Here is a 14,747-nt window from a genome sequence, read left to right as displayed (position 1 = left end):
GCCCGCTGCGCCCCTCAGCAGTGTGTTTCAACAGTCTGCCTGTTCTGTTCCCCACTCTGTCTCTGGTGAATCCTCTCACCCTCCTGCGCCTCTGACCTATACCCTGGTTCTTGTATAAATAAATAAATAAATAAATCTTAAAAAAAAAAAAAAAGAGGAAAGAGTAAAGTACATCAAGATTGTAAAGCAGTCTCTAAAACACTAGGTCTTTATTCTTCAAAAATATATCATGAAAGAAAGAAAATTTTTGAGGAAACTGGTGTAATTTAAAAGAGTCTAGAGAAACAACCAGTTGTAATGTGTGACCCTTGATTGGAATCTGAACTGCAAAAGGAAATTGTTGGGTGGACGACTGAGGAAACACGTGTCGGACCATATATTTTAATGTTATTTTATCAATATGAAACTACTTGTGTTTGATAAAAGAATTGTGTTTATGTGAGAGAAGGTCCTTATTCTTAGAGGATACAATGAGATATTTACTGGGAAATGTTTTGATATTCTGTAGCCTCCTTTCAAGTGATTTGGCCAAAATTAAAATTTAAAAGTGAATATGTGAAGAGGAGGGAATACTGTGCTAAAACAAATCTGACAAAATAACTTTCTCTTAATTTTTATGTAGAATTTTCTACAGTTAACAGATTTGACAGAAAATGTTACCCTGTTTGAGAGTAAAGGCCATAGCCTTTGCCATGTGACCAAAGCAGTTGGTACTACAGGCTTGCCCCTGCCTCCTCAACCTCCTTTCGCAGATTGATCTTGGCAGATTGATCTTGAGTTTTAGCTTATTGAAGACACAACCCCTCTTAGCATTGGCTTCTTGTGTTATCTCTACTTTCTCTTAACCTTAGTTTGTATCTCTGCATGCATATGTTTCATTAGTTCACTCTTAGAGTATTTACAAGGCTAAATCTTCCCCTCTGCTTTTCACCAGGCACTACTTTGTAGTCTGGCTTCTGTTCTGCCGTTCAGAACCTATTTCAAAACTTATCAGTGATGGACTCTGGAGGCTCTTTTTAAATGTTTGCTCCCTTTCCCCAAGACTTTCTATATGATAGACTTGACACTGTTGAACACTCCTTTCTCTTGGCTCCATGATGTGTGTTCTGCTTTTATGTTTCTTTTTCTCAAAAGTGCACCACTGCAGCCTGAGTAGGTTCTGACCTGTATTAAACTGTAGACTTCAGCTCTCTGCCATTTCAAACTTAGAGCTTTGATTTTCTTCACTTCTGTGGGTATTTCCAGTTGTGACTTCTCTCTCCTAGTTCAAATGCTGCATCAATATTTTCACTTGTATGTTCCATTGTTATCACAAGACTTGTATGTCTGATGTGAACTAAACCCTTTTGTTTCTTCACACTTCTCTTCAAATCTGGTCAACCACTGGCTTCAGTTAAATAGGCATTAAGTCACCTACCTCCAGATTTTATGTGTATCACTATAAAATGTAAAATCCCAGGCTCAGTACCAGAGAATGTGCTTCAGTAAGTAGGTTTAGAAATAGGCCCAGAATCTCCATTTTACTGAGTATGGAGGTGAGTTGATACAGGGATCAAAGGATCCCATTCTAAGAACTGTGGTTTAAATTAACCAGTTTAAGGACATTCATTGTGGGATTCCTTTACTGTAGAAACCAAGATTGTTGAGAGGCAGCCTAAACTTGAACTTTGCAGTGAGGCCGATCTGAACTCTCATCTTGACCCTGCCATTTATCAGCTCTATGACCTTGAACAAATTACAAGAAAAATGAGGAATGACTTAGCAGGGGGTGTGACTTGCCCTCTGCTTCCCTCTCAAGCTTCTTCTCTAAATTCTTCCCAGTACTAAATTTCAGACCTATTTCGTGTGCCCTCTCCAGTGGTTGAACATTTGACTGCAGACCTATAAAATAACTTATTTTCTTAGAGTACCATAATCTCTCCTGCCTGTAATTCCTTTGCCCTGTTGTACTCTCTGGTAGGACAACCCTGCCTTAATCTTCTTGTTTACCTGTCTGATTCTCACTTGATGTTAAGGCATAAACCATTTTGAAAGCTTTAGCATAAAAATCCTGTTCATATCTTAAGTGTACAATTATGTACTTATTTGGATTGTTGTAAATGGTGTTTTGTTTTTAATTTTGGTTTCCACTTGTTAGTTGTTAGTAGATAGAAATGTTACTGATTTTTGTGTTTTAAACCCTGCTACCTGGCTAAACTTGCTTATTCTAGGAATTAAGGTGTTTTTGTACATTCCCTTTGGTTTTCTATCATAAGCCATTGTGTTATCTGCAGATAGAGACAGTTTAATTCTTACTTTTTGATCTGTGTGCACTTTATTTATTTTCTTATTACAGTTTCTAGAATTTCTTATACAATGCTGAATAAGTGTGAAAACAGAAGTCTTACTGTTTTCCATTCATATGGGGAAACTATTCATTCTTTTACCATTAATTAGATATTAGTGATAGATTTTTGCAGATACTCTTCATCAAATGAAGGGAATTTCATTCTGTTCCTAAGTGTCCTAAGAATTTGTATTATGGATGGATATTGGATTTTGTCAAATGTTTTTTCTCCATCAGTTATTTTGATCATATGATTTTCTAATTTCATTGCTTTTCAAATGTTTTATCTGGTCCTGAATATGTGGAGTACATTTCAACCAATCATGGTATGTAGTTCTTTTTACATACTCAGTTTGCTAGTATTGAGGGGTTTTGTATCTAATTTAATGAGGTATAGTAATCTATAGATTTTTAAAAAATTGTTATATTTGTCTAACTTGGGTATCAGGGTAATACTAATTTCATTAAGTAGGGTGGAAAGTATTTCCTCCTCTGTTTTCTGAAATAGATTATGTGAAATTAGTGCCAATTCTTCTATAATATCTCAAAATTTTCCATAAAGTCTTTTGTGCCTGAGAATTTTTTGGGGGGAGTGGGGTCTTTCTATTGACAAATTCAGTGTCTTTAATGGCTTTAGGAATATTCAGGCCATCTATTTCATCTTGATTAAGCTTTGGTAGTTTGTGGTTTGTAAGAAATTGATCCTTTTTTTTTTTTAAGTTGCATTTATAAGCATATAGTTTTTAGTATTCTCATTAATGTTTTAATAATTGCAGCAATTATCGTGCTATCTCTTGCTTAGTTGAAGATTTGTGTCTTCTTTTTTTATCTGTGTTGGTCTTACTAGAGGCTCTCCAGTTTTGTTGGTTTTTCTTTTATTTTGGCTGTTTTCCTATTTTCAAATTCATTGCTTTCTCATTATTATTTCCTTCTATTTGCTTTGGGTTTACTTTCTTCTTTTCTCTATATTGAAGTAGGGACACATTTTAGACATTTTCTCCTCTTTTCTAATGTGAGTATTTTAGTGCCATAAATTTCCCTCTTGTTTTCGATGTGTTAGTCATACTTTACTTTTTATTCATTTTCATGTGTTTTTTATTTAGAAAATCCATTCCTTTTCACCCATGATTTGTTTAGAAGTGTATTGTTTATTATATATGAAGACTTTTCTATTGTGTATGTTATTGATTTCTAGTCTGATTCCATTGTGATTGAAAAACATAGTCTGATTTCAATTCTTTTAAAATTGTTGAGGTTTGTTTTATGATGCAGGATATCACCTAAATTGATGAGTTGAGTTTGAAAATGGGCTACTGAGTTCTCCAAGTAGTCTTTTTTAATTTCTTACTCTTTCATTTCTGTTGTTTTTGCTTCATGTATTAGGGAACATTCTTGTTAGGTGTATATGTTTATGGTTATCTGCTCTTGATAGATTGATCATCCCCTTAAAATTATAATTTTTTCCCTTTACTAACAGTCTTTATCTTAAAGTCTATGTAATTTTTTACCTATTGCCATGGGTATTATAATTTATATCTTAATTTATATCAGTCTGGTTCATATTAGTATCACCTAGACTTATTATCCCCCTTTCTCTCTTCTTCTGGGGCACTGAGGAAAGAAACATGGTTTCAGTCATTAAATGTCTTTAAGTAGAGTGGACCCATACAAACCTAACCTAGAATAGTAAAAAAATTTTGTTACTGAGTCTTTTGTTAAAATAAAATCCTCAGTAAGTGTAACTATAAAAAGGTATTACTAACATTGACAGAGTAATTCTGAAATAATGCCATTACTTTAACCAATATTCTTATATTTTATTGTAAGCAAGGCAATATGGCTCTTTAACACAGAATTTAGGGGACCCATCTAAGTCCTGTCTGTGTGGCCCTTTCTTCTCTTACTGTTTTCTAAAAGTCACTGATTTAAATGTAGTGTAAACTCCCCTATCAGTCAGGAGACCATGAAGACTAGAAAGTAAAGAATTGATGATGACAGCCAAAGAAGATTCTAAGGCCTGGTGTACACACACATAACACATGCACATACACAGCTTAATTTCTGCTAGTTATTTATGACATTCATTGCTTTCATGAATTATTTTTAAGATGTATGAAAACAGGCAGATTGTATCTAGTCATCAGTTACAATATTCAAAGAAAAAGAATCTCTACCTAAAAGAAACCTAATTATAGTAGAGAAAGATTTGCCTTTAAGCATTTTTATCTTATAAATGTCATTTTTTACTAAATGAAATAGAGAATTAAACAGACTTCTCTGTTTTGAAAGTGTGTAATTAAACAACTGAGACATTAAGATTTTTTTTTTACACTGATGTAAGTGGCTTTGGTGCTCTCAGACATGGTAGTGCACATACCCCACCCATAGTGTGGGTGGATTTGAGGAGCTTAAAGTAGATCTTACTGGGTCCAGCTTCACGAGTAAATACCAATAGAAAACATTAATGCTAGAAATATAAATCCCTTTTGTTTATATATCTTCCTTTCCTTACTTGTTATTGGAAATGTATGCCTAATTTTAAAATTTAGGTTACTTGGAGGTGTCTTTAGCCATGAGCATTAATGTCAAATACACTTTGTGTAGCACATGGATTACCAGATCTCTATTGAGTTGTCAGCTGGATTAGCAGAGAAAAAGGAACTTTTACACTGTTGGTGGGAATTTAATTGGTGTGTTCTTTTTGGAAAGTGATCTGACTTTACCTTAAAATCTAAATCCATGTACATGAAGCCATCAATTCAGAAATTATATGATGTATAATTTTTATTGCAGTGTTGTTTATAATAATAGCTGGCTCTAAAAACAACCTAAGTGCTCACTGATAGAGTATTAGATTAAGAAAATCTGGTATACACAGTGAAATAATGTTCAGTCATAAGGAAAGAAAAAATGTTGACATTTACAGCAAAATAGAAGGAGTTTGAGGGAATTATTTGTAGTAAAGCAAGTCAATGACAAAGACAAATGTTGGGATGCTTACGTAGTAGATAATTCCACAAAGACCAAAAAAAAAAAACCAAAAAACAAAAAACACCTAAAACTAGTGGACACTAGTAAGTGAAGTGATGCTTTTGAGGTTAAGAGGGAAGAGGAAGGGAGAAACAGTCAAAGGTGTAGAAGGGAATGTGATGGAGGACAGAGAAATCTCTAAAAATATATAAAATTAAAACTAAATGAAAAATAGGAAAACACAACCACCTGAATTATTACTACGTTTATCTTTAGTTAAGTTTTCATCAGTTAAAGATGTGATCTAGCTTGACGATGGCAACTTATGCAATTAGTCATTATAGCATAACCAATAGCAGCCACCTAATACAGCATATTTCTAATACTTGGTTTCCTCTGCTAACTAGATGGAAAGCTTCAAACAAGAATCTCCTACTTTGTTTCTTATATTGTAAGCACCTATCTAGTTCTTGTTAGTTAAGTGAGTTCTTACATCAATATAGCTATCTTCAGCAGCAGTATAGCAAGCAGAGTTTAGATGAATCATCTAAAATTTCAGTTTGTTGAAAGAATGAAAAATGGGATAGGTGAACTGGTATAGATTTTTACATTTATAGTCCTTTCTTCTGATGGTTTATCACTTTATTTGGAGTCATTCCTGTGTACTCCAAATGTGCTAATGTCAATAATTCTGTTGGAGTCATTAGCTCTGGTCTCAGTTTTGAAATTCAGCTCTAAGATAGGACTAGAGATAACGACCAGGAAGAGGTCATTTGCATCAAAGAGTGTAAATACCAGTATTTAAACTTGAGCAAAAGATAGAATTTCATTCATGCGCTCAGTATTGATTAATTGTTCCCTATATAGTAAGGAATGGGGAATGAGCAGGAGTAGAACACGTTGGCACTGTGGTTGAAGACAAATAAGAAATGGAGTATAGGTGTTTCCCAAAATAAAATCAGGATGTAATTACTATAATAATGTGAAAGTGATGCTTGACAGGCAGGAAAACACTATCCAATTAGGTAAAGTAATCCTGTTAGCTAATGTCTCACTCTGCTGCTTGACTTTCAACTTTAGTCATGTTGGAAAAATTAGAGCCATGGGAATAGACAGTTTCTTCCCTGTGTTGGTCCCAAAGACCAACAAAGAGGAGTCATGATTATTGTATTAAACTAAATGAAATATCTTTGTTTCATTTTTTAAAAAAAAATTAAAATAGTTTTAGATATATGCAAAAATTTCAAAGGTAGTACAGAGTTCCCATATCTCCCTTCCCGCCCCCCAGTTATTAACATCTTTCTTTTGGTATAATGCTGTATTTTCTTACAATTAAAAAAACAATATTAATACATTCTTACTAACTAAATCCATATTTTATTCACATTTCTTTAATTTTTACTGATCCCATCATTCCAGGAAACCACATTGTATTTAGTAGTCATATCTCCTTCATCTTCCCTGATTTGTGACAATATCTCAGATTTCTCTTGCTTTTGATGACTTTGATAGTTTCAGGAGTACTGGTCAGGTATTTTGTAGATTGTCCCTCAGTTTATTTTTCTGATGTTTTGCTCATGATGAGACTGGGTTGATGTGATTTTTGAGAGGAAAACCGTAGAGATACATTACCATTTTCATTATATCAAGGGTATATATACCCTTGCCAACATGACCTTTAACCATCCATGTATTTAGTTGTTTAATTCCAGTATAATTTTGATGTTTGGGTTAATATCAGAATTATAAACCCAAACTTCCAAGGGAAATAATTTCCATCAGCCAGAGTACAGTGCTTATGTACAGTTTCTTTTGCCTTTAGTCTTACAGATTCCATTCATTTCCAAATTATGTTGGAAGATCAACACCTGTCCCCACCTGTCCTTCAGTGAGGTGGTTTCATAAATTTGCACTATAGTTAAATTGTTTCATCAGAATATTCATTCCATCTTGGGATTCCCCGACCAAATGATTATTTTTAATTACATACATTAGGTTTACTCTTTGTGTTGTAAAGTTCTGTTTTGACAAATAGATGGTGTCATGTGTCTACCATTATAGTATCTTACACAATAGTTTCGCGCCTCTGAAAATTTTCACTGATTCAAGTCCTTCCTTCCTTTCCACAAACCCAAGAAACCACTGATCTTTTTACCATCTCTATACTATTGTCTTTTCCAGAATGCCATGTACTTGGAATCATACAGTATGTACCCTTCTCTTTTACTATTTAATCACTGAAAAATATTACATTATATTGGATGTGATACAATTATTTATTCACCTATTGTACGACATCTTGATTGTTTCCAGTTTTTGGTGATACGAACAAAGCTACTATAAGGAATTGCTTTTTGTGTGTGTGGACATAAGTTTTCAAATCAATTGGGTAAATAATTCAGGGGACAGTTGCTGGATTGTATGGTAAAAGTATTATAGCTTTCTAAATATCTAGTCTTTGTATTGTACTCAGTTCTTGGAAAGAATAATTTCCATTTGCCATTTTCTTGTACCACTTTCCCACCAAGTCTCTTTTGACTTTGATTTCCCTCTTGTATCATTACTACAAAAGGACAGATGATACCGAATTTTGGTTCATCATTTTTTGGGGGAAATACAATCCTATAGTGAGTTTTTCATTTAATCTATCAATGAAAATAATCAGCTTCATTAGTTGATTTTGCTATTTTATCCTTTCTGAGAATATTACAGAAGTTATTTTACAGGTAGCTTACATAGCCTGAGGTTGCTAAAACTAAATTCTAACTGGGTTGTATTGTTTTATTGTAAAGTATTCATACCTGCTAAAGTCCTGAAGCATTGGTCATCCTCTTTAGCTGTTATCATCAAGCAGTATATTTTTACACTGTAAGAGTGTATTAAATTACTTTAAGATAAATGATTTTACTTAATGTTCCCATTAAGTAATGTTTTGTTTTGTTTCCTTCACAGCTTTTATTCAGTCAGAGAGCATCATAGAAGTACTGCGTTTTGATGATGGAGGCCTACTACAGGTAATTTTATTTTGAGTTGAAGAATTATCTCAATGTTAAGCCTCAAATAATACCTGACTTTTTTAAGGGTAACTGGTTTCTATGAAATATACTTTATAAGTCTTATATGTACATAGTGTATTCACTGGTTATAATAAAAATCTCCTTAACTATATGAAGTATATTTTAAATATTTCTGGAGGGTACCTCTGACCATGGAGTCATAGAGTGAAACACAGAATTTGGGTATTTGATCTAAAATATTTATTTGGAAGAAAATTTCTCCAGAGAGCTTAAATTCCTATAGATTTACCTCTCTGTTGTCCTACTTGCCACACTAAGCCACATCTTTAAATATATATAAAATTAAAAAGTATGATCGGATAAAAATCCTCTTTCCTTTCAGACTAGATATCACCCTGAATCCCATTTTAGTCTGCCTCGCTAAAAATCTGCTCTAGAATTTCAGAATTGAAAAAAATAGTAAAAGTCAACTTAACCAAACCTCTGTTTTTTTGTGGCTGAGGTGTTTTCCGTCTTCCTTCCAAACTTTTGCCTATTTTTTGCTTGTCTTATAGTACTTACCACCTTTGAATGATAACACTTGTTTTTATAGTATCATGTTATTTGGCAGCATGACTGATAATTTTTTATTCATTTCATATTCAAGAGAAACCAAGGTTTAAGTTAAGGAAGTTGTTCATGGCTCTATGATTTTGTGGTAATGGTACTGGTGTTAGAATTCTGATCTTCTCACTCCAGATATGATTGTTAGTATCTCTTAAAAGCTGCTGATGATATATTTGTTTCCTTATTTGTTACTGAATATATAACTTAAATTTTTTTTTAAATATTTTTTATAGTGTCTAGTAAGAATAGAAAAGTAAAAATTAAAATTAGGTGAAGGTAATAGAGAAATAATTCTGCTAGGGACCTGGAATGAGATCTCTGTTGCATTTTAGCTTAAATTTAGATTCCCAACACTAAGCCAAACAATGAGCATAAGAAAAATGATGGGTTTTAAGGTGGTTTTTCTCTGACAGTGAAGCAAGTAAGAGTTCTGGATGACTACTTTCTTTTTTTTTTTTTTTTTTTTTTTTTTTTGCTATTTGTAAATTAATATTTCTTTTTTTTTTTTTTAAATATTAAATTTTATTTTTATATTCCCCCATACAATTGCAAACGCCCCATTCTGACCCCAATCCTTCCCCTCCCGCCCCCCACCCCCCAAAAAGTGTCTCTGGTTCATAGTTTTTTGTTGATTTTGATTTTCACTTTCTTATATTCATTTTCCTGGTCCCTTATTTAAGTTTTCTAGATTCCTGCTATGAGTGAGACCATCCGGTATTTTTCTTTTTCTTTTTGGCTTATTTCGCTGAGCATGATCCCTTCCAGTGCCATCCATGTTGCTGCAAATTGCATGTGTTTATCTTTTTTGAATGCTGAGTAATATTCCATGGTATATATGTACCACATCTTCTTGATCCAGTCATCTATTTTTGGGCATTTGGGTTGTTTCCAAAGCTTAGCTATTGTAAACAGTGCTGCTATAAACATAGGAGTGCAGGTGCTCTTTGGAATTGATGTTTCTGTGTCCTTTGGGTAAATACCTAGGAGTGGAATTGCTGGATCATATGGAAGCTCTATGTTTAGTAGGTCCAGAAATCTCCACACAGCTCTCCATAGTGGTTGGACCAGTTTGCACTCCCACCAACAGTGCACAAGAGTTCCTTTTTCTCCACATCCTCGCCAACATTTGTTGTTGCTAGTTTTTTTAATATGTGCCATTCTCACTGGTGTGAGATGGTATCTCATGGTAGTTTTGATTTGCATTTCCCTGATTACAAGTGATGTTGAACATTTTTTCATATGTCTGTTGGCCATTTGCATTTCCTCTTCAGAGAAGTTTCTTTTTAGCTCTTCTGCCCATTTTTTGACTGGATTATTTTCTTTGTTGTTGCTGAGTCTCATCAGCTCTTTGCAGATTTTTGTGATCAGTCCTTTATCATTAGTGTTGGGTGCAAAAATGTTCTCCCAGTTGGTGGGGTTTCTCTTTGTTTTTGTTATTGTCTCTTTTGCTGTGCAGAAGCTCTTTAATTTGATGTAGTGGATGACTACTTTCTTCCTGCTTCTAAGTTTTTAAAGTTACCATTCATACCTTTACATAAGAGAGAATGAGGAGAATCACCGGCAGTGGCTGCATGGTTCTTACCAAAAGTCTTTATATCCCTTTTTATAATTTAAAACTGAAAAAAGGTGAAGGTTTTAATTTCTAATTTTGTAAAGCCATCTTAACTAAAAAATTATCTTAGTGGCTTCTTGCTAGCTCTTTTTTTTTCCAAGAAGGTAAGGTAAGAACCTATTATAGGAATGACTGTTTTGAATATTTTCCTTTAGATGATTTGCAGGATCTGGATGGCAAGCATTCAGGACTGAATTTCTGCAACATTCTCCAAGTACAAATATTCTTTATTAGTTGAAGAAGGCTGTATGTCCTTTAGGAACTAAACTTGTATGTGCATTTCTATTTGGTAGCTATGAACAATCCAAAAAAGGAATCTCAAAAGCAATTCCATTTATAGTACACCAAAAAGAATAAAATTCTTAGGAATTAACTAAAGAGGTTAAAAAAAAACTGTGCAATAAAATCTAAAAAATATTTTCTAGGCTCATCAGTCCAGCAGAAAGTAGGAAAACTTTAGGTGAACTTTGTTTAGTGATAACAGGGCACAACAAACCCACAAGAGGGAGGAAGAGCTGCTGTGTGGTACCCTCTACAGCTATTGACTAGACATGCCAATATCAAGGATCCTGTGGCCCAGCACTGCAATAGATAAGGTAGGGCACAGGCAGGCACCCAGATCAGAGGGTGCATTGTTGCAGAGCTGCAAGGGAGGTGGCACAGAGTGAGAACTATGACTTGAGGCTGAGGTTCTTAACATAGAATTCAGTATAGAAAAGCTGTAACCTGAATCTGGTCAAAACACTTGGATTTCCTTGGAGGCCAGTCAGAGTTATCCAAAACACCTCCTACTGCTACCTTAGGGCTAAAACCAAAACAAAGAAGTGCTTGAACAAACCTAGAGATCAAACACCTACCAATAATAGGAGCAAACACCTCAGGATAAATCCCTGTGCTGGGAAAGAAAAAAGAACAGCTCTCAGCCTGTGACCTTATGTCACCTACAGTCTGTACCTAGTCTTGCATCTAGCACTTAAAAATAGCATAGAGTAGAAGTGGACACAATACTGTAAGAGACACCAAGACTGAGGAGTTGGCCTAGAGGAGGGGTAACTGGGGATCCCGACTACACAACTCTGGCACCCAGGCACAGCAGGAGGTTCTGATTCCTGAATCTACTGGAGGTGATCCTTTGGTGTTCTACTGCCCGATTCTCTTTTATACCTACTACCTATTCTAGTCTTCAGATTACTTCAACAGATGCCTTGTATACAACTTGCACAGTATGCCTAATTTTGTAAGTTCATTTAGTAGAATTTTTTCTAAGAAAAATGTTTTGTTTGACAATTACATTAGGGAAGATGATAGTCACATTAAAAATTGTTAGCAATAATATGGCCAATTTCAGTTTTCATGTAAGCTTAAAGAAATCAATTTTAGGCAAACACCTCTTATCAAAGATAAGTCATAACAAATATGTAATAACAGACCAAGTCACAGGATTTTAATTCTGACTGATACATTGGATCCTGGACCAGTGGGTTTGAATCATTTGGTGATTGTTTTCTTTTCTGTAAAATACAATCTTCTATTTAAGTATCTCCAGTGCATTAAGAACTGCAAGGATCACTAGAGATAGAGACATAATGTGTACTTTGAATTATAATACAAGGAAAGGACATTACAAATGAAAGTCTAATTATTGATAGCTCTCCATAAAATTCAGATTGCAATAGGATTTTCAGTCTTGGCAGAATTTATATTTTGGGCGAGATAATTCTTTGCTGAGCGATAGGGGTAGACTACTGTCTTCTGTATTATAGTGTGTCTCTCAGCATCCTTGGCCTCTACCCTCTAGATGTCAGTAGCTTCTGGACAAATGCTTCTGGACATTGTGAAATGTTCCTGGAGGAAAAAACTGGGCCCAGATGACAATTATTAGGTTATAGGGATGAAATTATGATGTTATTTTTGTGGTAAAAATATTTGAGACCATACCACATTTTTGCAGAGGCTGGTCTCTTTAATTGGCAAAATAGTTCATTTTGTACCCATATATCCCTGTTTAGGTTTGAGGGTGCTTTTTGAGAGAGTATGCTCCTATTGGTCTGAAATCCAGAACCCTACAAGATAGTACTGAGGCTGGAGCCCTTAAATGCAGCAGAATCATTGAGTATGGTTTGTGGGTATAATTAGTTTATGTGGGTATAAGTAGTCTATGTGGGTATAGTAGTCTATTTTACTGTTGTTTTATAAAAAAATTTTATGTAAAACTATTACTATTATAACCCATGGTTTTTTCACTTTGTTTTTTACCCTATTTCTGTTTGAATTACGACATTGTTGCATTATATTATATTAGGTATTTACAGTCTATAATTGGGTTTGATTTTTTTTTTAATTATTTTCTTGCAGCGTTTATTTTTGGACATTATTTGATTTCTCCCCTCAGGTTTCATCCCTATTGTTTTCCCACCATAGCACCCATGACCTATCACCATAGTTCCTGTGCTCTTCCCTTCCCTGTTCTGACCCACTCTCTCTTCTTCTCCCCTGCTGTATGCCCAGATCTGTGATCAGCTTGCGAGTTTTGTCCTTTTCCTAACCCTTTGTTTCTTTTCTCTAAGGCTTTGGTTTTTTGATACAATCCATTTGTCCTTTTAAATAGATGAATTTATCTCATTTAATCATACTATTCTTGTTTTTCATCTATCCCATCTAATTTTTATTCTTTCCTTGTTGATATTGGTTGTTTTCTTTCTTGATTTAGGGGCTTAATTTTCAAATATTCATTTAAGACATGTTTAAACTTTTATTTCTCAAATTACTTCAGGAACAAAATAGAGCCTCTTGTGTTTGCCTTTATGTGTTGAGGTGTTTAGTCTTGTTTAATATAGTTAGAATACTTGTTTTGATATTAGGGATTATACTTTACAAACAACATTTACTTCCTGCATCTCTAACTTTATTTCCACAGTTCTTTTACCTTAAATATCCTGCTTATCTTTCACAGGACAGCTTCCTCAATTGCAGTTTTTCATAAGTAATCTTGTGGGCCATATTGTCTTCAGGAAGAATTTTTTCTCAAGAAAGTATACATGGGTGATAACACTTCTTGAGTCCCCTTTCTTTCAGTTTCACATGGAACCACAGTTTCACGTGTTCTAAAATTCTTACTTTTTTTTATTGAAATATAAGTAATATACAATAAACTGTACATAAAGTGTACAATATCAACTGTTTGATATATTTATATGCCTTTGAAACTGTCACTACAGTTAAGAAAATGAACATATCCTTCACCTTCAAAAGTTTACTTGTAACCTTTGTAATCCAAGTACCCTCACTCTCCAATGACTGCTGATCTGCTTTCTGACACTATCAGTTTATATTTTAAATCATTTTATGAATGAAATCATCATAAAAATGTACTTTTTGAGGGACTAATTAAGCATAATTATTTTGAGATTCATCCATGTTGTGTTTATCAGTAATTCTTTTTACATTCATATTAATTTTCTGTTCTTTTTAAAATATCACCTATTATAAAATAACAAAGAAAGGTTTAATGGGGAAAATACAAGTTTTCAGTCTTTGAGTTTATTCTTTTTTATTGCTAAATGGTATTCCATTGTGTAGATATACCACAATTCATGCATCCATTTGTCTAGTATTGTAAATTTGGCTTGTCCCAGGATTGAATTATTACAGATAAAGCCTCTATAATGTGGATGCTTGTACGCTCTTATGTACAAGTCTTTGTATGGACATGTGCTTTTGTTTCTCTTGAACAAATATATAGAAGTAGAGTGGCTATATCACATGGCAGCTATATGTATAACTTTGTGAGAAATTGTCAAGCTTCTTCTAAAGTAGTGGTTCTATTTTACAGTCCTACCAGCAATGTATGAAAGTTCCAGTTGCTGCTCCACGTGCTCACCAACCCTTAGTATGGTCAGTCTTTAAAATTTTGGACATTATAATAAACATGTAGCTTATCATTGTAGTTAAAATTTGCTTTTCCTTAATAACTAATACAGAGCATCTTTGCATGTATTTAGTTGTGTTATTACCCATTAACATAATGGGTGGATTTCTTATTATTCAGATTCACAACTTCTTCATATGTTCAGGATACATGTCCTTCATTAAATAATATGATTTGCAAATATTTCCTCTCAGTGGTGAGCATATTTTAAAATTTTTGATGAAGTCCAGTCTGTGAATTTTTTCTTTTATTGCTAATGTTTTTTCTCTTTTGGTCCTATTCATAAAG

General features: G+C 33.9%; 1 protein-coding gene across 2 annotated transcripts in view; it reads left to right on the top strand.

Moving 5' to 3' along the window:
- The window catches only part of TMEM131 (transmembrane protein 131), a 138,852-nt gene that overhangs the window by 22,777 nt on the left and 101,328 nt on the right, over positions 1-14,747 (top strand). The window contains exons 1-2 of one of the 2 annotated variants that reach the window (XM_054701883.1): positions 8,283-8,310; positions 14,364-14,425. In XM_054701883.1, the coding sequence (XP_054557858.1) occupies positions 14,375-14,425 (51 nt within the window). In that variant the 5' untranslated portion in view covers positions 8,283-8,310; positions 14,364-14,374. Of the gene's footprint in view, positions 1-8,248; positions 8,311-14,363; positions 14,426-14,747 lie in introns of those variants that run through there. The other variant, XM_037527898.1, reaches the window with a different exon arrangement.

The sequence above is a fragment of the Talpa occidentalis genome, unplaced genomic scaffold (genome assembly GCF_014898055.3).
Source record: "Talpa occidentalis isolate TD23 unplaced genomic scaffold, MPIMG_talOcc4v2.1 talOcc4.5, whole genome shotgun sequence".
Classification (NCBI taxonomy): domain Eukaryota; kingdom Metazoa; phylum Chordata; class Mammalia; order Eulipotyphla; family Talpidae; genus Talpa; species Talpa occidentalis.
The sequence above is the reverse complement of the archived record's forward strand: the minus strand, read 5'-3'. Positions and strand labels throughout refer to the sequence as shown.